Source organism: Convolutriloba macropyga, chromosome 2, assembly GCF_964194025.1.
Source record: "Convolutriloba macropyga chromosome 2, txConMacr16.3, whole genome shotgun sequence".
Lineage (NCBI taxonomy): Eukaryota > Metazoa > Xenacoelomorpha > Acoela > Convolutidae > Convolutriloba > Convolutriloba macropyga.
In genome coordinates, this window is record NC_134469.1 from 19,114,331 (window position 1) to 19,141,024 (window position 26,694).

Consider the following 26,694-nt stretch of genomic DNA (forward strand, 5'->3'; position numbering starts at 1 on the left):
CCTGAACCCATTTGCCCATGACCAATTGAAGAACATCAGACACCTAATCCAACAAACGGCGAGTCTTGATCATCTGGCACTTTGAAATAAATTGCTCCTTAAAAAAACACAGATAGAATTCAAGGCCGTGCAGCACCCATGACCTGTGTGAGTACCTGGAAATTAATTAATAAAAATTCCTTGTATTTAATTATTGTCAGAGAGAAAAAACATTTGACATATTCCCCGAATTTCCTAAGACCAAGATATTAATCAAACAGTTGACCAAGCACACCTTTAAAGGAAAAAGCAATGGTCCACATTCTGAGTTGAGAAGTGCAGCTAACTCCATCAGGACGAAGAACTGGAGTTGAATACGTCTGACGTGATCTGGAAACAACAAGACAACCTACGAAGTCTGCTAAAATGATCGACGTAAAATTGGGGAAGAAGCAAGGAAAGAACAGACCAAATCGTCCTAATAGGGAGGCTGACTTGTTACTTACGAACGAACTTGTCCGTAGTGCAAGTGAGAATCTCACACATGACGCTAAATGTCTACCCGATAGTGTCCCTTTGTTAGTCACGTCTAATTTTGATGCAAGAAAAACAGTGCAGGGAGAAAACACTTAGGCACCTGAAAGACTTATAAAAACGAGAGAACGGTGTTTCAAGAGTGTTCTCCCTTGAAAATGTATAAATAATGAATTGATTTAAGAATTTCTGAAGTTTTGTGTTCCAAAAAACCGAGTTTTTTCTGAGGAAGCCGTAAAAATTTATCAATGTAGATTATTGAAAGAGAAATGGAAAAAAGGGAAAATAACGTAGATGACCTCCGAACAAAGCTGTCGAAAGCAGGTCTGAACTAGGAAAAAAAGTAGAGAAAGTGGTTGTCTTTCCATTTATCTTCGTTCTACGAAAAAAAAACTTGGTCACAAAATATACGCCGACTAAAACAATGAAACATAAGCTAGAAAAACTGTCAAAACGCCACGATAGACCACTACGAGACAATGATGGCGCAATAAAAACACTCGCCATCTTGGAATTACCCGTCCTTGTTAAATATCTTCTTTTTTACGGGCCGAAGCATCCAGTTAAAGACAAATATAAAAAAACTTATTTTCTCGCAGCTATTGAAAAATTAGAGAATAATCTGAGACAAAAGACAGTATATGGTGAAAAGCTGAGATTGAAGCTTCTACTAAATGGTACGCTAAGAACTAGTGAGAAACACCGGTGGAGCGAGGTCTGTCAAAAGTGACGAACTATTTTATAGAACTTGACCTTCTAGCAGTACAGTTTGATAATGGTAATGGTTTTTGCCTATTGAGAAAGTCGACATACCAAACAAAACGCGAACAAGTTTTTGATTGTCCTCATTTTTCATGGATAGACGCAAGTGATGACAACATAACAAAAATTGAAAAAGTTAGTAACAGCACTTTATTGGAAATGAAATAACAGGACTTGATAGGCGAGAACATTTATCAAATTTGAGGTCAACTGGCGCAGAGCCCGTCAGTCGTTATTGTCGGGCTAAAGTGTACAAGAAAGACACAATCTTGCGCCCTGTTGTGTCAAAAGCAAAAAGTCCGTACGACAACTCGAATAAATTTTAAACGCTGCACTTTGAACGGGTGGCTGGGTCAAACATCGATACCTCCAGTTTGCAAGCGAGAGAAAATTTTAAAAAATTCGATTTTGAGGAAAACGAGTAAAAAATTTCGTTGGATGTAAATAGTTTGTATACAATTGTACCAGTATCTGAGGCCATGGAAATAGCTCTGAGTTATTTATACTCAAGTGACAACGGACCTAACGATTTAGACACAAGCTCTTAGTGAATCTGGCAGTCAACAATATTCATTTCAAAAGTAACGATAACCGGTATTGTCAGAAAGACGGCCTGGCAACAGGGGCATCACTAGCAGTTGTCTTAGCTAACATTTGGCTGAAGTCCTTGGGAGAAAAATTGAGTGGCGAAAGTCAAACACCAAGTGTCAGCAATGAAGATCCCAAAGAAAAATGTCCAGATTGCCATCGAAAAACTGTTTGAACAGCAAAGCTGTCGAGTGTGAAAAATGCGAGAAGTGGTACCATATAAACCGCCAAAAACAGACAGAGAACCTTACGAAAAATTGGGGATGTTGTTTGGATATGTCTAAACTGCAAAAATATGCCAGGAGGTGACTATGGCAGAAAAAGGAAACTTTTCTGAAATATATGTAGATGACATCATTTGTACCGCAAAAAACGAACCCATTAAATTGCTTCAAGAGGTCAACGATTTGAATCCAAATTTAGAGTTCCTTCCTGAAACTTTAAATTATAAACGCGAATTAGCGTATTGAGATATGGCAACGCACGTCAATGAACAAAGATTGATAACTTGTAGGTGGTACTAAAATCGAAAAGACACTGGTAATATTACTATTTTCTCAAGTTGTGGACCGCTTCAAAACAGGAACGCATTATTGAAGGAACAATCAACAGGCAATAAGAAATCAAAGGAACAATCAATATTGAAGGAACAATCATTAAGAAAAAAGAACAATGAAAAAGCATCGTTATTTCTCCAATACAGGTTTAACCTTTGCCTAGCTCTTAAGGAAAAACTAAATACTGCAGCAGAAATAAATGCAATCCTCACAACCCGCAAACTCAACACATGATCGCTACATTGAAAATGGGGTTTGAGAAGCATCTGAAGTCTCGTGTAGTTTACCAGATAACTTGTGGTGGATGTAATTTCACCTATGTCGGGCAGATCTCCAGACATATTGCCACAAGTATTTCGGAGCAACAAAAAACAGACGAATGGACAATACGTGAGTGAATGCTGTGGCTCTTCGCGAGCTTTTGAGTGACGTGTCATTGAGCAATGCAACGACTTGCAAAAGCTAAGTACACTGGAAGCCACTTACATTGTGTAGCAAAAGCCGGCAGTAAACACGCGGGATAAATAGAGGAGCGGAGAGCTAACACACAAATATTATTCTATATTAACACGTGGCTTTTTCGAATTTTACGCGTTGTTTACAACAAATTCGAATTGGTTCCAGAATTTTAAGAAAAAAATTGCCATTGAAAGAAGTGGAATAAAATAATAAACAGAAAGAAAAACAGCAAAAACTTGCTAAACTGGAAACAAACTAATTGAAAATGTTCGTTAAATATAAATTTCAAATTTGTATATTTGGAATGGTGACAAACACAATAGTTTTAACACATTTTAGTTATAGCACTCTAACATTCAGTTGTTAAAACTTCCTAACCTGATAATGCTGGGTATAGCTAAAACGTTTGTTTTACTTAAAAAGTTTTTATTGACTTTGTTCTTATAGCAAATAACCTAATCACAAACACAGTGGACGCATTCAATGCAAAATGACCTCTAAATGACCTCATGTTGACCTCCAAAGAATGAAGCCAAGCTGCCTGTTCCATAACCATATAGATAACTTGTTTTTTTCATAGCTGGTGCTTCTGCGAGCACATTAAAATTGTGTCCAATTGCTCTCGCTCTTCGCTCCAACCGTCTCACATTCAGTGTCATTCAGTTTTCTCTTTTTGTTTATTTCATGTTATTTGGAAATTTATTAGCCATTAGGACATTTATAATTCAAGTCTTTTCTCATTGACTATTTTTGCTCATTTTGTAGTTGCTTTCGTCGTTGTCGTTGAGTATGATCACTGAACGGGGCATAATTGAATTATTCAGTGATTATAATATGTTGCTAATGTTTTGAAGACCAATTGTTTTTGAAAAGCTTCATGAAACATTTGATTGATTGCTGCATTTTTGTCAATCTTGCTACTATATATATATAAATATATATATATATATATATATATATATATATATATATATATATATATATATATATATATTGTCTGATGATTGATATTTTGCTAATTGCTAGATTTGAAGTTTTCAGTCTTTAATGCGACGTATTTTCAAAGACATTAGTAAAAAATAATTTTTGCGAGGCGTAGTCAATTTATTTTGTCTCTGCGGTTTTCTACGATGTTGATGTTTATTGTCTCATGTCCCATAAGATGACGATTTTTCAGGTTGAAGTTATTGAACCGAATAATTTTCTCAATTTTCACTTTAGAATACTTTTAAACTCTTTATTCTAAAAGTATTCTAAAGTGAAAATTGAGAAAGATTTCCCTACCTTATAGCATCCGCCTAGCACGGTAGTTGTCAGAGATAAAAATGAATATCCATGTACAAAGGTTTAAAAAAGGATTGTCAATTTAAAACTTTCTTACGAATGTTTTCGAACTCTGAGCTCATCTGAGTTCAGGTCATAAACAATACAAAATGCTAAAATGGAAAGCCAAAACATAAAATGCAAATCACTAAAATCACTCATTCAAAGAAAATTTAAAACGAATTTTTACATATACAGTTGTATCTACAAAATCTTGCATCTGATTAATTATACATTTTCGATTTGATGTAGCAGATGCTTATCGACACGTTTTTTAATAAAAAAAACCTACAAATATTGCTTTAAATTTACTTTAGTTTTTTTTCGATTGCAAAGTTGAAATTTTTGTTTTATAACGTGTCTTTCTTTCAAGTTTGATTTTCATCTCCAAACTATGCTTTCAATTTCAATTCTCGTGTTCGGTATTCGTCACGCGTGTTGATGGCTGTTTTCAGTGTTCTTATACAGAGCGCCTCTAGTGTCATTAATATAAACTGGTTGCTGCATTGGTCTATTATCTTCCACTGGAAAGCTCTTTTATCACCTTTGCACTTGATTGCATGTTCTCCCATCGGTGAGTCCGCCTTGGCATGCTCTGCAACTCTTTTGATAATATGTCGGCATGTCTGCCCTACATAGATGAATTTGCATCCATTATAAGTGAGTTCTTAAAACACGTGGGATTTGAGATCCTTATCGAAGCTAATCTCAGGGCTAGGTAAGCAGCTCTTAGGTTTCCGAGTGGTGAAAATCGTCTCTACATGATGGTATTTGTTCAGCTTCTTTACAAATTCATTAGAAATGTTGCCTCTGTATTTTATTACAAATTGTTGTTTCTCATAATTTTGCGGCTATACCCGAGTTATATCAATGTCCTTTTCTTTGTTCTTTCATTCGCAGCTGGTTAATTGTATCCGTGACAATATTCCCTACCCAATGCCTAAGATATTGATAACGTTCCCAAATTTCTTCATTTTTTGTCAATGCTTCATTGAACGCTTCTCAATTGCTGATGGCTCGGAACAAGCGGTGTATTGTTCCCTGTATTATGCTTTTCTTATAATGTAGGGGTGCACAGCCACGATAGTTCAAAATTATTCCAGTATCTGATGGTGTTTGATACCATGTGCAAAAAAATTGTCCCCTCCGGTTGTACGTTAATTGATATGTCCCGAAATGGCAAACTGTTTTTATCATCTGTTTTTTTAATGTAATTTTGAGATTTGGATGGAGGTTATCGACCGCATCAAACAGCTCTTTTGGTGTCACTTCTATTTGCTCTCACAATATCGTCGACATACTTTAGAAAAACTTTAGTTTCGGACGAATTGTTGATGTCAGTCTGATCATTTTCACGGCAGAATGAATACATCCAGAACTGGTTTTCAATGCTATCATATTCTGTGTTACGGATTTTCTGACATTTTTCTTGGAACCATCTATGCAAATTTTTCAATCAACACCCCTGGAACGTGCTGTCACATGGTGTTCGCAATTGCGACAAGTGCTAGTTTGTGTGTTGGTTTTACCTTTGGGCGTCTGTAATTTCAGTTGTGTCTCCCACGATTTCGTCCAAAGTTTTGCCAAAATCACTGCCAAGGACGCACCCATTGCCAACCCATCTTTCTGACAGTACCAACTTTCATTGCATGTGAAATGGACGTTGGTGACGGCTAATTCGAGCAGACGTTTCATTGTTGTTCTAGGTATGTTTGATTTATCGTCGGTAGCATAAAGCGATCGCAGGGCAATGTTAATGGCTTTCTTTACGGGAACGTTGGTGTATAAACTTACATCTAATGATAGGATTTGTTCGTCTTTTTCAAGTTTTATTTGCTCTAGTCTTTCGTGCGCCATTGGTGTTAGTTTATATGTTTGCTGCTTTAATCTTTTGGAAAAAGGGTGTTAGAAACTTGTTAAGTTTATGGTAACGACTTCCCGGGATAGAGAGAACAGGTCTCAGAGGGGTTCCTTTTTTGTGTACTTTAGCTAATCCATACAACCTTGCCGGTTGTGCTCCAGTGGACCTTAAAGCTTCGTAAACCTTAACCGGTTTCTTCCCTTTTTCCTCATATCCAAAAGTACAAAGGATTATGCGCATCTCAGTTTTGTCGAGACAGCTCCATTTCAAGTTCAGCTATTTTAGCTCAATATTTAAATCCTTAAGCATGTTGATCCCTTCTGTGGCTGTCTCTTGGCTTCATGCTTGATTTTGGGAGTACTGATTTTTCTTTGCTGTTACTCTGATACACAGGATGTGAGAAAAAGTCCTCGTCATAACGGCCGGTAGCAATTCTGTTGAGATTTATGTAGTGGTGGCAATGCTCAATTTGAATGGTAATCCGAGTCTTGTCCTGTTGTTTTTCAATTCAAAGAAAATGAACTGCATTTTTTAAAGATCGGTTCACACATTTTCAATTTTCGAAATCAAATTGGAGTAGTGGTTCTTGCGTGGCGTGAGTTTCGACTAGGTTGATCTTGAAAAACCTCACTGTGAAATTTTGCAACAACTTTAACGTAATTTTGCTGCGATTTATACTTTCAATTTTACACTTCAGCATTGATAGCGTCCCGCTTCAACAATTACAGTGCTAAACAATAAAGTGTCTTCTTCTCGTGATTTTGGTCTTCAAAACAGGAAGTGGAGCGAAAAATCGAGTAATGTTGCGGCATAATTTTTACTCCATTTCAATGTAAAGTTTTTTGATCGGATTTTTTCTAAGTTGCTTTTCCAATCCATTTATTGTCCCTTCTAGTCTTTTTTTAGTCAGATTTTTTTTTGAATTGTGTCAGGACGTCCGGCTATGTTTTAATTCGTCGATCTCAATTTTTTGCGAGCGTTTGATCACGCGCGGAGAAGGCATATGGTTAACTTTCCACTAACTGTGGCCTTTGAGCAGCTGAATTTGTTTGCGTAACATTATTTCTCTGTTGTGCATTTCATGTTGTGAGTTTTTAGATCGATCGGGTAATCAGATATTACTTACCTCACTGAAGAATGTGACTTCTCTATTATTAAATCATAATTGAGAATGTACACTCTTAATGAAGTACGATAGAGGTCAGGCAAACAACATAATTGTTAGGCTAAATTGATTCACAGAATTTTGATTCGAGTTAGGCTAAAGTTTTTGAAATCAGTTTTTGTCTTTGGTCCTCAACCGTGTATTTCGCGGCTATTTTCTGGTAATATTTCGGGTATCTTTTCAAACTCGCCATGGATTATTTACATTAATCAAGGGGTTTGTAGGTTCTAGCCTTACAAAGCTGCCCCACCAGATACACTGAATGCCATAATGGGTTATGATTTAATAGAGGAGGGCAAAAATACATAAAAGCAATTTTTTGCGTGGCCCCCTCCCCTTCTGTTAATGTGTATATTTCAGATAGCTATTATCAATTTCAAGAGAAGTAGATTGAAAATAATGTATAGTTTTGTATTTTTAAGATTTGATGTGATCGAATGGCTGACATTCAAGTAGCTAATGAAACAAACGAACTTACATCCTTACAAGAGCACCCCGAGAAAAACAATGAAGTTTCAGTGGAAGAATTAGAACTGACACTATCGGAACAAGAGTATGCCTATGAAGAAGAAATAATCAGAAATCCGTATGTAGTCAAAGGTTGGCTGCGCTACGCAGAATTCAAACGCAGCGCAGCGCCTGCGAAGCTCAACATGATCTACGAAAGAGCTGTTAAACAGCTGCCAGGAAGCTTCAAACTTTGGATGGCATATTTGCGATTGAGAAAGCAGCAAGTTAGAGGACGGTGTGTAACTGATACTGTATATGAAGATGTCAACAATACATTCGAGAGGTCGTTAGTCTTCATGTTCAAAATGCCCCGAGTGTGGCTGGAGTATCTCAAATTCTTGATGGATCAAAAGAAGGTTGCCTCTTTTATTTTCTTTCGTGAGAAAGTAAACAGAATGTCCAAATAAGTAATTACCTTATCATAAGCTAATATAGTCAAAGTTATTTGATTATAATTATTGACAGATTTGTATATTATTCTTCATTTCATCACAGCAATCTTATGAAGATCCTTTCTTTTTTTCTAAATTCATCTATGTAGCTAAACAAATATGTACAAGACGCAATTTCGTCAATTTCAACGAGAAAAATTTCATATTTCGTCATAATTTTTTGCTGTTAAAAGAATTTACTGGCAATTATATTAGTCATGTTGGCCTTTTTTCGCAATTTGTAGTACTATTGACTTTTAATCTGATAGTTTTTTTTCGTTTGACTATTGAGTTTTCGTCCTCAAAAGCATGAAAAACATTTAACGCCCGGAAGGCATTAAGTGGCTGAGCAATTCTCTTTGAGCTTTGCGACTTACTGGTCTCTAAGTATGGGTTCACCGAAACTGTTGAGCCTAAAGAGCTCCGCTAGCCTAAATTCCATATGTACAATTCAAAGTGTACAATTCATCGAAGCTGCTGAGAAGACATCAAATCATAGTGTGAAAGTCGTTCGCCGGTTTGGACCCCTTCCAACCCCACTCGCGCTTTAAACCCCCCAAATACTAGCCTCCTTAAGTCCAAGCTGGCTGCTACAAAAGCTAACCGCTCGCCGGTTGAGAGCAATTCGCCCGAAATTAGTGGGTTATGCTTGAAATATATTTGAATTATTGTTGGTAAATAACTAAGTTCAGATTGTTGTCCTGTGATCCCTTGTTTCGTCGCGAGTTACCCGGCAAAGATAATGAGAAAAGTTTTGTTATAGCTGCGAAGCTGTAAGCTGAGCGTAGCTATATTGCGGTGCTCTTGGTTTTTTTTTGTTTCGTCGTCTGACGCTCTTTTTTCGTTTTACATTTGTTCACACAGCAAAGCTGAAAAAGTCAAATATTCTGAATGACTTCTTCCTCTCACTAACAGCATTTGCGCGCGTGACGTCATTTCTCACTCGCTTTAGCGGAGGTTTTTAGGTTATTTGCGTGATTAGATTTTGATCATACGTGACTTACCTCACTCAATAAAATGACTTCTGCACTTTAAAACTTGAGTTTAATTTGAATTTGTTTCAGGTCAAAGGAACTCATATGTGCAGTAAAGGTCCCTAATAAGAGGCTTCTGTGGAATGAATGTAACAAGCTTTATTAATTAATCGCTGAAAGTTTTTTAGCCTAGTTTTTTGAGCGGAGTCGATTTTTTTTCAATTTAGATCTGAATCTGTTTCTATCTCTATTATATGGCACGCAGGTCTATTCTTTCGCAGCTATTCCGGCAATCTGCCGGCTATGTTTTCGTTGTTACGCTAATAAATAATGATACTACAGGGACTTAAGTCAGTCGTGCGTCTCTGACGGACTGCCCTTATAAAATATGAGCTCAAACATTACAAATGTGACCATTTTATTACGGAATTATGACTTATTGACTGAAAACTATTTCACTGATCCCCATTTAAATACTAGAAATTATTTCATATTATGACAGAACTCAAAAGTTGTGCTTTGTACATTTTCTACATTTGAAAGTATAAAATGCCAACAGATTTCAGCTCCTCTACTGAATGGGAAACCGCTCATTTTTTGTTCAATCAAAAATTTTTGGTTGAACAGTCGGCATCTGATCCTATTCACTTACAAATTGAGCACTAAATCTAGGGAACTCTGGAAATTGTGAAAGATTGGTTTGGAGTATTGGTTGATTTAGGTCACTAGATGCCGTCATGCTTTTGACCGAGCGCTGCGTTCCCTCCCTGTGACTCAACATGCCAGAGTCTGGAAATTATATCTGCAGTTCATTCAGCAGCCTGGAACGCCTACTGAAACTTCTCTACGGGTTTGGAGGCGTTATTTAAAGTTATCACCCGATGAGGCGGAAGATTTTATTGACTTTCTTGTTAAAATCGGAAGACTTGACGAGGCAGTGCGAAGATTGGCGGAGCTGGTCAACGATACAAAGTTCGAAAGCAAGAAAGGAAAGAGCAAGTTTCAAATGTGGAATTATTTGTGCGACTTATTGTCAAAGCACCCTTTTCAGGTACATAGCCGAATGCCTTTGTGATCCTTCAAATTACTGCATTTAGCGGCTTTTTCTGACTTAAATAATCAATGTTAGGCTTTACTGTTAAGAAATTATCTGCCGTTGCCGTTCAGAAAGATTGGGAACCGTCTCATTGTGAATAAAGTCTTTTTCAGTAGCCTGTTTGCAATGAGGGTGGCTTGTACAACCAAATAAACGATCTTACTAAAGACAGTAATCGTATACCGCGAGAAGTATTAAAATGTCAGTTATAGATTATAAAACTGTACCGGGAATATGAGGGGGTTGCAGTTCTAGTTCTACCGATTGAAATAATCCTGATCCTTCAATTTCTATTTTAATGAGTGGTGATTTCGTTAACAGGTGACATCGCTTGATTCTGAAGCAATTATCAGACAAGGAATCGGAAGATTCACAGACCAAAGAGGTGCTCTGTGGTGTGCACTTGCTGACTACTACATCAGAGCCGGTCTCTTCGACAGGGCCAGAGACATCTACATGGAAGCTGTACATGTCGTAGTTACAGTTCGAGATTTCACTCAAGTTTTTGACGCTTACGTTGTTTTTGAAGAATCGCTCATAAAACATTTACTGAGCAAACAAGAAAAAGGTGACCTTACAGACGCCCAAAGCTTGGAACTGGAGTTGATGCTGACACGTTATGAAGAAATGATTATTAAACGACCCTTGTATTTGAACTCTGTGCTGATCCGTCAGAACCCGCATAACGTTGCTGATTGGATGCAAAGGGCGGAGCTATTACAAAGCAAGCCTTTGAAAGTGATCAAGACGTACAGAAAAGCGATCGAAACTGTCGATCCCAAACAAGCTGTTGGTAAATTCAGTGTACTTTTCATCAAGTTTGCCAAATTCTATCTGGAACAGAAACACGTTGAAGAAGCGCGAATGGTGTATGAGAAAGCGACTGAAGTTCCCTTCAAGCAAGTTGAAGAACTGGCCAATATTTGGTGCGAATATGCGGAGATGGAGATAAATCTTGAGAACCATGATCGTGCAATGAAGTTAATGCAGCGTGCAACAACACCGCCTGCACGTAAAGCAGCATACTTTGATAGCAACGAGCCACCGCAAAATCGGGTGTACAGATCATTGAAAATTTGGTCACTCTATGCCGATTTGGAAGAAAGCATGGGAACATTCAGGACTGCAAAGGCTGTTTATGATGCGATAATTGATCTGAGAATTGCAACTCCACAGATTGTAATGAATTATGCCATGTTTTTGGAGGAGAATAATTACTTCGAAGAGTCGTTTAAGGTATGTACGTTTGAAGCATGCTCGAATAAGTCAATGACAAGAGAGTCGGAACCCTAACCATAAATAAGTTGTTTATCGTTTGCGAGAATTGCACTCTAAAAATATCATGCAAGCTGCTATGAGAATTGCGATTGTCATTGGCTCGACATTGAATGGTTATTTTTGTCAGATGGGAATTGTTCCTTAGATCTTATAAGCGCTAATACGTACGCCAAATATTTGTTTAAGATTTTCACAATGGTAAAAACAGGAATTTTATCTGGTAAGGTTTGGTACAAAATTTTCTTGTTCGACAACCGTTGCTACGAAGTACAAACAATTTGTACGAAGCTTAGAATTTCTAATTGTGGGTGATTTGAAATAACTAATATCATTCTCAGGTACACCTCCAAATTTTTTTGGGGGAGCTCCCAATTCATAGGAACTTCATGCTACCCTGACTTTTTGAAATAAGATTTGGTCGATCGAATTCTTCAGTGTTGAGATACGAAACCGTTTCTATTGAAAATTTCTGTCAGCTTCGTATACGCGTTTTATGTCCTTATTTCATACTCTTTTTACTTTGTCTTTATTGCTAACCGCAAAGCGATTGCCGGCTCTATTATTGGCGTTCTCTTGGTTTTTACAATTCAAAGAACTTGAATTGTATTGGGGCGCTGTTTTTTTATGATATGTTCAGCTATATTGACGATTTTTGAAGTCAAATTAGAGAACTGATTTCGGTAACGCCGAAACTGGAAGTGTAAAACTATGAGCGTAGAAGCGAGTGGTGTTTGACAAAAAGTCGTTTTCTCGCTAGTGGTTTTTTGTTCACTTGCGGCATTCTCACCTTGATTTTTAATAGCCGCCGTCAGCCTCTCAACGGCTGTTATTTAGGCGCTCCCCTTTTTTGATTTGCTGCACTTTTTGATCACGTTTTCGTTTTACATGTCACAATTTTCACGTTTGACTCGTGGCTTACCGCAATCACTGTTTCAACGAAAGCAATTTTAAGTTCTTTTGCGCATTGAATTACACAGTGTAGTCAATAAGTGACATCAATGAGAGGAGAATCGGGACCCTAACCATGAAAAAGTTGTTTTTGTCGTTTGAGAGAACTGCATTCTATAAAATCATGCAAGCTGCTATGAGAATTGTATGCGATTGTCAATGACCCGATATTAAATGGTTATTGTGTCAGATGAGAAGTGTTCCTTAGATCTTATAAACGCTAATGCGTATTGCAAATATTTGCTGTTTAAGATTTTTACAATGGTGATAACAGGAATTTAATCTGGTAATGTTTGGTACACAATTTTTTGTTCAACCGTTGGTACACAGTACAAACAATTTGTACGAAGTTAAGAATATCTAATTGTGGGTTATTTGAAATAACTTATTTCATTGTCATGTATACCTCCAATTTTTTGGGGGGACCTCCAATTCACAGGAACTTCGTTCTACCCTGACTTTTGGAATTAATATTTGGCCGTTCGAAGTCTTTTGCAATGAGATACGAAAGCGTTTTCATTGAGAATTTCTGTACGCTTCGTATACGCTTTTTGTTGCTTATTTCATACTTCATATTTTGACTGTTTTTGAAGTCAAATTAGAGAACTGATTTTGGTAACGCCATAACAGGTAGTGGAGCAAAAAACGAGTGGTGTTTTGAACAAATTTTCGCGTTCGCTTGGGGCATTTGCACCTTTTTTACTAATAGCCGCCGTCAGCCTCGCAACGGCTGTTATTTAGGCGCTTCCTTTTTTTGATTCGCTTTACCTTTTGATGATGTTTTCGTTTTACATGTCACAATTTTCACGTTTGACTCGTGACTTACCCTACTCACTCTTTCAACTAAAGGGATTTTAATTTCACGCATTGAATTACACAATGTATTTGATAGGGTCGCTGTCAAAAGAGCTAAATCAAAAGAAACGGGCTAAATCGATAAAGCCCCGTCACTGAGTCTTTATGCATTAGGTTATCGAAGTTCAATAAAGCGATTGCTAGCTGAATTTAATAAGCTTAATAGCGTTCAGTTTAGAAGCTGAACTGAGTGTAGTTTTAGAATCTAACTGAAAGTGACACCGAATTAGAGTACTGCTATTTTCCGGCAATGTCTCGGCTTTGTTTACGGTTGGATTTTTTTCTGAATAGCTTTCCCAATCCACTCAAAGTCCATACTGTGACTTTTTTCGTTTAGTCAAAAATTCTTTGAATTGTAGGTAGGTCAGGACTTCTCCTGGTATATTTTTATTATGTCAAGATTTTTGTTACAAACATATGACGTCAAAATCACTTCAAATCTGCTCTTCGTTCATGCAACGCCAACTGCATTGCGTGCTTGACGTAATTTTTCCACTCTTAGTGGAGGGAGTTTTTGTTCATTTGTGTGACTTTTTACTTTAATTCAAATAGATAAGGTCAAGTGTGTGTCACTCTGTGTCAATTGTGTATCTCGGAATTCAATAAAAAAGAAGTTTCTTCTTTGGTCTGTATCTTTCACTATCTGTTTGAGAGCTTAGATCTACGAAGTTATTGCGGCTATTTTTTGGCAGCTATATTAATTTATTTTCGTGTATGGATTTTTATAGGATTTGTTTACTGTCGAAACCTATTCGTCTAGAGAGGCTGATAGCTAGGTCTATATTGTTATTAATAGATCGCGGAAGTGCCACAAGGACAGTTTTCCCAGTTTATAGCATTCACCTGACATGGCAGTTATCGCATTTAAAATTTTTTTTGAAAGATTTTCTTTTGTTTTTTGAGACTGTAGATCTACGAAGCTATTTCGACTATATTCTGACAATCTGCCAGCTATGTTTTCGGTTGCCTAAATATGCATTAGAGTTATTTGACCTAGTATCCATCAGTTTTTTAATGATTTATGAACTTGGTTTCCTAAAATTGTCAAAGGGTTTAGCTAAATATAATTTAAAAATACAAAATTGGGAAGAGCAGATCAAAACGAAATTTGAGTTTAAACTGTGCAAAAATTGCCCAGAGTTTTTTGTGGTTTTTGTTTGAGCGATATATATATATATATATATATATATATATATATATAATATATAAATCAGAGGATTCTTAAAATTTTTTCCGCTCACCCTATGAAACACAAATAAGGGATAGATTACAGGTATATCACACAATTATGCAGAGCTCAATTTTAAAATTGAACTCTATTAAGCTCATTACTGTTAACCATAAGCGTTGTTTTTTTCATTTTGATTTTTGGCCTTGACCCTTTCACTATGTTGGTTGAAATTTGCTTAGCAAAATCTTTGTTTGAAACAGTGAGTAACTTGAGTCAGAAGTTTAAAAATGTGAAAAAAGTGACTTATATAAACCGAAAAACGTGAACCAGTCAAACCGAAATAAGGAGCATAGATGGAAAATGTTGGAATCGGCTCGAAAGAAAACTTGACGCGAACTACATCAGAATATTTACTCAAATTAAGCATTTACTTTTTTAAACTACTCAGCGTTTTATTAAAAAAGGAAAAATAACGAAAAACCGATATTTTGAGTGAAATAAGCCACAAGTTGCTATTCCAACATAATTATTCTTAACGTACAGCGAGATGAGGTGCTTTTAATCATTAACTGACAACAAAGTAGAGAACACCATGAGGATGGTGCATACCGGTAAAACGCAGGAAAATGAAATAAGCGGTAAGCAGAAAAAAAACACAAGTCCAAAATACTACATTGAAAATTTTTTTGCATTGAAAACACAACCATCTCCTTTTAGTAATAAAATCATTATTTTAACTAGATCAATTTTTTCTGTACCGAGCTACAAAAAGTACTATAATAGTTAAAAAATAAGAAGTGTTTCAAAATTAGCCTATATATACTAAATACTAACGAGAGCCATAAATCTCGGAATAGCGGCAAAAAGTTCCTGTAAGAGCAAAAACATATATCGAGGCCGTCATAAACGGCAGAGTGACAAAAATATTTCAAATTTGCACATAAAAGGTGTTGAAATGATCAGATATCTATTCGCTAAAATGTTTATTGAAATTATTGAAAGAAACAACTTGGGCCAAAAAACAGATTCTGAAATACGAAACATATTGTGAAATACCGCACCTGAAGAAAACACTTTTCACCCTAGCAAAATTTGTTCCCACTTTTTCTCACTCTCAGATTAACGCTTAGATTAAAAGCACTGTCTTTCTCTTATTACAATTCAAAGAGTTTGAATTGTATTGGGGCGCTGTCTTTTTACGACTCGAAGAGTATTGGAGAAGTCCTTTTTTTATCAATTTTATTGGAGTGATTTTTGAAGCGGGAAATGAAACGCGTGAAAAAATGGAGTGATTTTGGTGCTGAACAAAAGTGAAGAGCGGAGCGAAAAGAGTGGTTTTTGTTCATAACGCTATTTTTGAGAGAGCGAGAAATTGATGTGTGAAAAAAATTTCTCGAAGCGAGCGAAATTTTTTTGTTCACGTGCGGCTTTTAAAAGCAGTTTTTGCATTTTTTGATGGTTATGAGGTTTGATTATGACATTGCATTAGTTTTAGGCTTGTTTTGATAGGAATTGAAGGTTTCAAGCAGTTAATTTGAGTTAAGTGTTAATTTGGAGGTTTTTGATCAGTTTTGCTGATTTTTAGACAAAATTTAGTATTTTTTGCCTGTTTTTTTTTAATTTAATGCTTTAAGTGGGGTTTGAATTGAAGCTTGTTACTAAAGGAATATTCAGATACCAATTTACTAAAGTTTTATTGGTATAAATCATTTTTTCTTAGGAAAATTGAGAAATTTTAAAACATTTTTCTTGTTTTTTTTTGCTGTTTTCTTTTTTTAATCTTAGACAACTCTCTTAGCCTAATATGACTTGCCCATTGTTTTGCGAGCTTTTCATTGCTCTAATTGCAAAAGAGTTTTACTCGGCTTTACATTTCCTTGTAGTATTAAAAAACTCCTTAAGTGTTTCTTGTTTTTTTGTTCAATTTGTTTTTGAATGCCGTTTCTATTCTTCCTTAATTTTTTCATGGCATTTGTGGAGATTCAGAGTTCACAAAAGTTGTTCTAGTTGTTTATTCATAATTATGAGCAATTTTCGAGTCGTTTCCGGAATTCTTCCGGCTATGTTTTTTTTTAAGATCTGTTCACACATTTTCATGATTTTTGACGTCAAATTGGAGTAGTGATTGTGGTCACGCCGAAACAGGAAGTGGAGCGAAAAAAGAGTGGTTTTGCGGCGTGAATTTTTTTCGCTCTAATTCTAAAGTAGAATGAGAAAACGGTGTTTGAACAGAAATTCGGTTTCTCGCTAGTGGTTTTTTGTTCACATGCGGCAATTTCACTTTAATTTTTACTGTTTTTTTTTTCAATTTTTGGATCCGTTTTTTTTTCTAAATGTTTTTCCCATTCCATTCATAGTTCGTTCTAGGCCTAGTTTTTTGTTTCAACCAAATTTCCTTTCCTCGCTAGTGGTTTTTTGCCCACATGCGGCATTTTGACATTGATTTTCTGTTTTTTAGTTTTTTAGAAATGTTTTCCCAATTCACTCATAGTCAATTCTAGATCTAGTTTTCTGTTTAGACAATGAAAATTCTTTGAATTGTACTTCAGGACTTGTCCTGCTATGTTTTTGATTTTGTTCAGTAGATTGAGCTGAGGACTCTACACGTAAAAAGGAGAGCGCCTATATATTAACCATTTGAGTGACGGATGAAGGTTATTAAAAATTGTTAGTTGAAAAGATCGAACACTTACTGTGCGAAGCTGAGCCGATGCTAATCTTCATGTCATTTTCAGGCTTACGAGAAGGGCATTTCTTTGTTCAAATGGCCAAATGTGTATGATATTTGGAACACGTATCTGTCCAAGTTCATTGCGAGGTATGAGGGGAGAAAGTTGGAGAGGACGCGCGACCTCTTCGAGCAGTGCATAGATGGAATTCCGGGCGAGTTTGCGAAAAATATCTTTTTGCTCTACGCCAAAATGGAGGAAGACTACGGAATGTCAAGGTCAGTAGTCAAGATCCTTTTGAATTAGAACCAATTAGAGTTAAGATTGCAGTTACGGCTTATTGGTATTTTGGCACAGGTTTAGTTTAGTTTTATTATTTTGAGTTTTCTATTCAGGTTTCTGATTAATATCGGAGATAAAAGTTATGATTTATTCACGCTTTATGATATCAATTTGTAAAGTAGTGGGATTAAAATTAGTTGCTGATGTAATCAATTTTTGCATCTGCTATTGAAATAATGTACATAATCCTGTTACATAATTCTTAAAATTTTATTATAGCTGCGAAGCTGTAAGCTGAGCGAAGCTATATTGCGGTGCTCTTGGTTTTTTTACGGCTCGAAGAGGAGTATTGGTTTTCTTAAGGTTTTTTTTTACCGGAAGTACTATTCGTTCAGACGATGTTTTGACCTAAAACGAAAGTGAGTAAAATTTCCGTGTGAACTATTTTTTTCTGAGTGAGAGAAGTTTTTTGATCATGCGCTGCGTTTTGTGAATGACTTTTTGACTTAGAACTGTAGTTTTTGACTGGATGGCACATATAGATAACCGTTTTTAGACGTTTTTTTTTTCGTGTAAGTGGCCCAGTTTTTTATGCTTGTAATTTGGTTTTTGTAGAAATAATTTTTATTCGATGCTATATTGAAATGTAAACCTCGGGAATTGATACCACAGTTTTTTGCATAGCCTGAAATTGCGTTTCAAGTTCAAATTTGGCTCATATTTCTTGATTTTTTAGGTAATTTTTGGCTTTTTTCTATTAATTTCTTTATTTTTGGATCGTTTAGCTGTCTTTTTGTCAAAAATCAGTTAATATGGCAACTTCCTTTTCAGAATTCTTATACTCAATGCCTCTTTCTACCTCGATGTAATTTTCTATAAAATTGTACATATGCTAATCCGATTTTGGTAGTTTTTTTAGAATTTTTCTAATCTTTTTGTTTGTTTTTGCTATTAGTTACTAGAAATAGTATTTGTGTGCAACACGAGGGGCTTTAATTTTGTTTCAATAGAAATGCAATCATTTTTTGGTGTTACATTTTTGAAAAACGGTTAAAGTGTTTCATAAATACACTCTTAAAAATTTGATGACCTTTTTTTGCAAAATGTTTCATTGTTTCTTATGTTTGAATTCTGCTTTTCTTTCATTCTGTTCAGGAGGATGGATTTTTGTTTCGGATGACTCGTTGTCTTTTCTATGTCTCGAATGCTGAACAATGAAATGTATTCGTTTTTCTTGATTTTTTAAATTTGATTTTTGACTTTAAAAATCATCTTTTTTTACGGTATTCTTTATATTGTGCCTATATTTTTCACATTCTAGTTTGTATCATTTTGGTTTTGTCCTGGCACTTACTTTTATATTTGTTATATTGATTTTTTCAGTTGTTAAAGAATTGAATGATAAGAGTTTTCTTAGATCTTCGTCCTTTCATTGGTTTGCAATTGTTTTAATTCAACAAAAGGCAATACTGGGAGTTTTCTAGAAAGCCTTTCCCAACATTTTAAATTGTTATTATTCATCGCAAATTTCTTCCGAGCTTGGTATTGTTTGTAATGGATTTTTTGCCTTTGAATATTATTCTGTTGCTTATGTCTTTTCTATGATTATTTTATTTTTTGAAACAGGATGAAATCATGTCTAGCTTATATACAACAAGAAAGAAGTATGTGTTGCTTTTGTCTTAATTGCAGTGATTAGAATTCTAATTGTAGTGGATCTCCTTGTCTTAAAATTGAGCACTTTTGCAAAATTTAACTTAGATTCTAATTTTTTTATCTGCCGTTTGCTTTTCACGATCTTTTTGAGATTATAATCATAATTTATCTGAGGACAATTGATAGCCCTATGAGCTTTTTCAGCCTATCAGTTTTTTGACCATCCTTATATAGGAGTTCTTTAACGTTACGAAAGTTTTTCAATGTTACGAAAGTTTTTCAATGATATAAAATTTTGCTGCATTTTGTTTCTCTTAGTGACAGTGGTTTAAGTTTCACCAATTTTTAGATCAGACCTGGGGAGTTAATGATTTAATGGTTTAAGGTCAGTAGTCAAGATCCTTTTGAATTAGAAACCAATTAGAGTTAAGATTGCAGTTACGGCTTATTGGTATTTTGGCACAGGTTTAGTTTAGTTTTATTATTTTGAGTTTTCTATTCAGGTTTCTGATTAATATCGGAGATAAAAGTTATGATTTATTCATCACGCTTTATGATATCAATTTGTAAAGTAGTGGGATTAAAATTAGTTGCTGATGTAATCAATTTTTGCATCTGCTATTGAAATAATGTACATAATCCTGTTACATAATTCTTAAAATTTTATTATAGCTGCGAAGCTGTAAGCTGAGCGAAGCTATATTGCGGTGCTCTTGGTTTTTTTACGGCTCGAAGAGGAGTATTGGTTTTCTTAAGGTTTTTTTTTACCGGAAGTACTATTCGTTCAGACGATGTTTTGACCTAAAACGAAAGTGAGTAAAATTTCCGTGTGAACTATTTTTTTCTGAGTGAGAGAAGTTTTTTGATCATGCGCTGCGTTTTGTGAATGACTTTTTGACTTTGAACTGTAGTTTTTGACTGAATGGCACATATAGATAACCGTTTTTAGACGTTTTTTTTCGTGTAAGTGGCCCAGTTTTTTATGCTTGTAATTTGGTTTTTGTAGAAATAATTTTTATTCGATGCTATATTGAAATGTAAACCTCGGGAATTGATACCACAGTTTTTTGCATAGCCTGAAATTGCGTTTCAAGTTCAAATTTGGCTCATATTTCTTGATTTTTTAGGTAATTTTTGGCTTTTTTCTATTAATTTCTTTATTTTTGGATCGTTTAGCTGTCTTTTTGTCAAAAATCAGTTAATATGGCAACTTCCTTTTCAGAATTCTTATACTCAATGCCTCTTTCTACCTCGATGTAATTTTCTATAAAATTGTACATATGCTAATCCGATTTTGGTAGTTTTTTTAGAATTTTTCTAATCTTTTTGTTTGTTTTTGCTATTAGTTACTAGAAATAGTATTTGTGTGCAACACGAGGGGCTTTAATTTTGTTTCAATAGAAATGCAATCATTTTTTGGTGTTACATTTTTGAAAAACGGTTAAAGTTTTTCATAAATACACTCTTAAAAATTTGATGACCTTTTTTTGCAAAATGTTTCATTGTTTCTTATGTTTGAATTCTGCTTTTCTTTCATTCTGTTCAGGAGGATGGATTTTTGTTTCGGATGACTCGTTGTCTTTTCTATGTCTCGAATGCTGAACAATGAAATGTATTCGTTTTTCTTGATTTTTTAAATTTGATTTTTGACTTTAAAAATCATCTTTTTTTACGGTATTCTTTATATTGTGCCTATATTTTTCACATTCTAGTTTGTATCATTTTGGTTTTGTCCTGGCACTTACTTTTATATTTGTTATATTGATTTTTTCAGTTGTTAAAGAATTGAATGATAAGAGTTTTCTTAGATCTTCGTCCTTTCATTGGTTTGCAATTGTTTTAATTCATTAAAAGGCAATACTGGGAGTTTTCTAGAAAGCCTTTCCCAACATTTTAAATTGTTATTATTCATCGCAAATTTCTTCCGAGCTTGGTATTGTTTGTAATGGATTTTTTGCCTTTGAATATTATTCTGTTGCTTATGTCTTTTCTATGATTATTTTATTTTTTGAAACAGGATGAAATCATGTTGTCTAGCTTATATACAACAAGAAAGAAGTATGTGTTGCTTTTGTCTTAATTGCAGTGATTAGAATTCTAATTGTAGTGGATCTCCTTGTCTTAAAATTGAGCACTTTTGCAAAATTTAACTTAGATTCTAATTTTTTTATCTGCCGTTTGCTTTTCACGATCTTTTTGAGATTATAATCATAATTTATCTGAGGACAATTGATAGCCCTATGAGCTTTTTCAGCCTATCAGTTTTTTGACCATCCTTATATAGGAGTTCTTTAACGTTACGAAAGTTTTTCAATGTTACGAAAGTTTTTCAATGATATAAAATTTTGCTGCATTTTGTTTCTCTTAGTGACAGTGGTTTAAGTTTCACCAATTTGTAGATCAGACCTGGGGAGTTAATGATTTAATGGTTTAATACAAAAGGAATTGGCTTCAGCTTCTCTGTGCAGTTTTCGAATCGCTTCCGGAATTCGTCCGGCTATGTTTTTTGTTTCGTCGTCTGACGCTCTTTTTTCGTTTTACGTTTGTTCACACAGCGAAGCTGAAAAAGTCAAATTTTCTGAATGATTTCTTCCTCTCACTAACGGCATTTGCGCGCTTGACGTCATTTCTCACTCGCTTTAGCAAAAGTTTTTAGGTTATTTGCGTGATTAGATTTTGATCATACGTGACTTACCTCACTCAATAAAATGACTTTTGCACTTTAAAACTTAAGTTTAAATTGAATTTGTTTAAGGTCAAAGGAACTCATTTGTGCAGTAAAGGTCCCTAATAAGAGGCTTCTGCGGAATGAATTTTAACAAGCTTTATTGATGTATCGCTGAATGTTTTTTACCTAGTTTTTTGAGCGGCGTCAATTTTTCTTCAATTTAGATCTTTATCTGTTTCTATCTCTATTATATGGCACGCATGTCTGTTCTTTCGCAGCTATTCCGGCAATCTGCCGGCTATGTTTTGTGATTAGTCTGGCTGTTTATTGGGATCGTTTTTCTCGAAGGCAGATGGAAACCTTTCAACGCCTCTTCTAAAAGTGCGTTTTTTGCATTATCAATAGACAAGGCAACTTTAAATGGAGTAAATAGTGTTTTCGCTACATTGAGAAGCCCAATGATATTATACATTGCTTTCTTTTTTGAACTTAGATTGTCTGAAATTAAACTTGTTTTTAGGCATGCCATGGCGATTTTAGACAGAGCAACTCTCGCTGTGAAACCAGAGGAACAATTCGAAGTATTCGAAATATACCTGAAAAAGGCATCCGACTATTTTGGAATAACTCACTGCAGACAAATTTACGAAAAAGCCATTGATGTTCTAACGGATGACGGATCCAAAATTATGTGCCTACGGTTTGCTGAGCTGGAAACAAAGTTGGGTGAAGTTGACAGAGCAAGGGCAATTTACGCTCACTGTTCCCAAATGTGCGACCCAAGAACGTCGGTCGAGTTTTGGACCAGTTGGAAAAACTTTGAAGTTAAGCATGGAAATGAAGATACGCTCCGTGAAATGTTGAGAATAAAACGAAGCGTTCAAGCAACGTTTAACACCAAAGTAAACTACATTACGTCACAATTAACAGACAAAACTAACGATTCTGAACTCATAGAGAATATTAACCAGCAAATTAATACAAATACTCAGAGTGAATTAGATGCAAACGAGTCGAATAATAATGAAATTAATCAAACTGGTAACGATAAATCAGCTCTTAATCAATCGAATTACACCACAAAAGAGAACATTTTGTTTGTCAGTTCCTCCACTAATAGTAAATTGTTAGAAAATCAGAAGGTAGTGAACCCCAACGAAATGAGTTTGGACGATTCCGATGATGACGGAAACGATGAAGATGAGCAGCAAATGGAAGAAGACGGTGAACAGAGTTCAGAAGTGGTGAAAAGAAATGTACCGATGTCTGTGTTCGGATCTTTGATCACAAGTCAAACTGACAAAAAAGAAACAGGAAAATAATTGACTGGTAGCATCGCTTCTGTAAAACTTAATTTGTTAAACTAATTGATATGTGGACTTGATGTTACGTTCACTTGTTGACTAGGCTCTGTTTTGGATTATATAAGATTTGTTTTACTATTTAGTTTCCAGTGATTTAATGTTTTTGACTCCTGATGAGAAGATAAAGGTATTCTAAACCGATTAGAGTGAGAACAATAATGGAAATTATCATGTATTAGGTCGGCTCTGTGTTAGGGAATAATTATTGGTCAATATCTCTTCCGGGAAAGACTTGAGTATTATCACTCAAAAGGACAGAAGAGAACTAAAACTACAGGTAAAGAAGTCGAATAATTTATAGATCCATGAGGCTGCATAGTATGCTACAGATGTACTATCTGCTCTCTGCGAAATTTGTGCTCGTTTTTTAAAAAATTCAAATCAAAAGCACTTATTTTCAGAACAATCTTGCCAGTGACATCAGACGGTATAACAACATTGCCACGTTTGTGTTAACAACCTTTTCACACAGTGTGTGGAAAACTCAAAATATCAGTAACCAATTGATGTTTGAGAAACAATTTTGACAATTCTATGATTTCTATACAAAAGACTGTTACAATGTGTGAATAAACATTAGAAATCACAGAGAACGATTTTTACGAACAACTGTTGATTTAAAGTCCCTGCACTTGAACAAAAGCTTTTTTTATTATTTGATTTAATTTCATAAATAATTATCTGCCTTCTCTTGAACTTCCAATTTATGTTAACCGTTGATCATTTTGGCATTCATTTTAATATGTCGAATTTCTCTATGTGATCTCTGTGACAGTTACGTGACTGTAGAACGTGCAAGGAGAATCAGAGAAATTCAATAGGGCTTTAAGCCCCTCAACGAAAAGCTTCAAACTCCCACCACTAGCAACAATTAAACATCGAAGTTGAATGATAATTGATGGTTTCAGGCTCTCCATGAAAAGTTTGTAATAACTCATTGCATACGTTGCATACAACGTTTTTTCCCATATGTTCTTACTGACATTATCCGAGCCTACTGTTGTTTCGTTTTTTTTATGGATGCCAAAAACGCTATTGCGAGGATCGGTATCATGGAAAATTATCCGATTCGATTTAACCCAATGAGGTCATACACAACCTTCCATTTAACACAATATCAATTTTGTTTTGCCCTATGTTATACACAACCTTCCATTTTACACAATATCAGTTTTATTTTGCCATTTTGTAACGATTAGCAGAACTACAGAAACTATTATCTCACTGTATATATCACAAAAGAATACGGGATTATATTTTTCGATAAAGTATGTTACAACGTCCATGTAATAGCGACTGCTAATTTGTAATCAAATTTCTGAAAAAATAGATAAAGCGTGTCGTGTAAATTGGTATTAGGTAAAATGGCAGGTTGGACATAATCTCAATGGGTATAATTGAATTACATAACTTGTTTTGTAACTAAAATTTGTTTTTTCCTTGGTGCGTTTAAAGATAGGTATTTTTTGAGATGGGGAGGGATTAATTGCTCTCGATCGAAGTTAAGCAATTATTATAGCTGCGAAGCTGTAAGCTGAGCGAAGCTATATTGCGGTGCTCTTGGTTTTTTGTTTCGTCTGACGCTCTTTTTCCGTTTTACAGTTGTTCACACAGCAAAGCTGAAAAAGTCAAATTTTCTGAATGACTTCTTCCTCTCACTAACGGCATTTGCGCGCGTGACGTCATTTCTCACTCGCTTTAGCAAAAGCTTTTAAGTTATTTGGGTGATTAGATTTTGATCATACGTGACTTACCTCACTCAATAAAATGATTTTTGCACTTTAAAACTTAAGTTTAGTTTGAATTTGTTCAAGGTCAAAGGAACTCATTTGTGCAGTAAAGGCCCCTAATAAGAAGCTTCTGCGGAATGATTTTTAACAAGCTTTTTTAATTTATCGCTGAATGTTTTTTACCTAGTTTTTTTAGCGGCGTCGATTTTTTCAATTTAGGTCTGTATCTGTTTCTATCTCAATTATATGGCACGCAGGTCTTCTTTCGCAGCTATTCCGGCAATCTGGCGGCTATGTTATTAGTCCTGTTGGTTTTTTGCAATGTTTCGCTTCACCGATTTTTTGTCTGGCCCATTTAACTTTTGTTCATCAGAAACTGGATAAACAGTTAACGTTGGTGTTAACCACTTTTCACACAGTGTGTGGAAAACTCAAAATATCAGTAACAAATTGATATTTTAGAAATTTGATATTTGACAATTCTATGATTTTGTACAAAAGACTGTTACAATGTGTGAATAAACATTAGAAATCACAGAGAACAATTTTTACGGGCAACTGTTGACTTAAACTCCCTGCACTTGAACGAAAGCATTTTTTATTAATTGATTTAATTTCATTCATTCTTAAATAATTATCGGACTTCTCTTGAACTTCCAATTTATGTTAACCGTTGATCATTTTTGGCATTCGTTTTAATATATCAAATTTCTCTATGCGATCTCTGTGACAGTTACGTGATTGTATAACGTGCAAGGAGATTCTGAGAAAAATTCAATAGGGGTTTAAGCCCCTCAACGAAAAGCTTCAAACTCCCACCACTAGCAACAAATAAACATCAATGTTGAATGATTATTGATAGTTTCACGCTCGAAATGAAAAGTTTGTAATAACTCATTGAAGACGTTTCAAGCAACTTTTTCCTCACCCATATGTTTTTACTGATTCTAACATAATCTGATTCTAGTTTGGTCTCGTTATTTTTTTTGGATGCCAAAAACTCTTTTGCGAGGACCGTGTCGTACGCTATTATGTTTCGGTGGGCACTTGCGGTGCGCGTTAGTTTTATACTACCGGAATTGTGATGCGCGGAGCGAAATCGGAACTTAGTCCTTTTACTTTAAATTGTGGCGCGAGTTCGCGAAGAAAGAAGAGCAACTGAATTTGAATTGGATAAGCGAGAGTATAACTGAAGTACTTATAAACAAAGATTGAACGCATGATCAGACATGTCTGATCGCGAAGCGGGGAACAAAAGTTAAATGAAATAGAAGCAACTCGAGACATGAAGAACAGGAATGAATTGAGAAATGAAGGTTAAATGAAATGAAATAAATAAATACATCATATGAAATTTACTGCACCAAATGAATATATTGAGTGTAAATTGTACTTAAGTATCACATACCCCCTGTTTTGAAAAAGAAAAATTGTACCTATTGTACAATTTTTTTCTTTTTGGATAATAGTAATTACAATATTTACAAGTTAACGCTTAGTCCCCAGTTAAATAAATACTAACAATTTATGTACTGGTTACCATGTCTAATAACAAAATAATACTAAAATATGAGTTCGACAGTTTTTTACAGTTTTGTGATTCGCATACGTTCAATAATGGGTCTACAGATTCTCTGCTTTGTATACTGACATCGACCTGACGTCATCCAATGTCGGCGTCTGCTGGTCGATTTAGTGGCGAACACGCGGATCGAGAGGTGATACTTCACCAATGACAGGGGAAATGTTTTACCTCCTGAGGTTGTTGAATCGCAATTGTCTCCACAGCCGAACCAAGTGGGGGCTGAAAATTTTCGACGTCTCGCGCTCGGCG

At 35.2% G+C, this 26,694-nt stretch overlaps 2 protein-coding genes across 3 annotated transcripts in view; both read left to right on the top strand.

Moving 5' to 3' along the window:
• Positions 1–26,694, top strand: part of LOC142357659 (isocitrate dehydrogenase [NAD] subunit gamma, mitochondrial-like) — a 545,753-nt gene that overhangs the window by 401,935 nt on the left and 117,124 nt on the right. The window lies entirely within an intron of this gene.
• Positions 7,655–23,228, top strand: LOC142357609 (pre-mRNA-splicing factor SYF1-like). Its single transcript, XM_075409162.1, has 5 exons — positions 7,655–8,094; positions 9,865–10,194; positions 10,561–11,475; positions 17,227–17,438; positions 22,287–23,228. The coding sequence occupies exons 1-5, from the start codon at positions 7,666–7,668 to the stop codon at positions 23,086–23,088; spliced, it is 2,688 nt and encodes an 895-aa protein (XP_075265277.1). The 5' UTR covers positions 7,655–7,665; the 3' UTR covers positions 23,089–23,228.

Excerpts from the sequence above, each read along its gene's own strand:
- LOC142357609 (XM_075409162.1), top strand. The coding sequence starts at position 7,666 with ATGGCTGACATTCAAGTAGCTAATGAAACAAACGAACTTACATCCTTA. Across the intron at positions 11,476-17,226 it reads ACTTCGAAGAGTCGTTTAAG|GCTTACGAGAAGGGCATTTC; the intron begins GTATGTACGTTT and ends TGTCATTTTCAG. Across the intron at positions 17,439-22,286 it reads GAAGACTACGGAATGTCAAG|GCATGCCATGGCGATTTTAG; the intron begins GTCAGTAGTCAA and ends ACTTGTTTTTAG.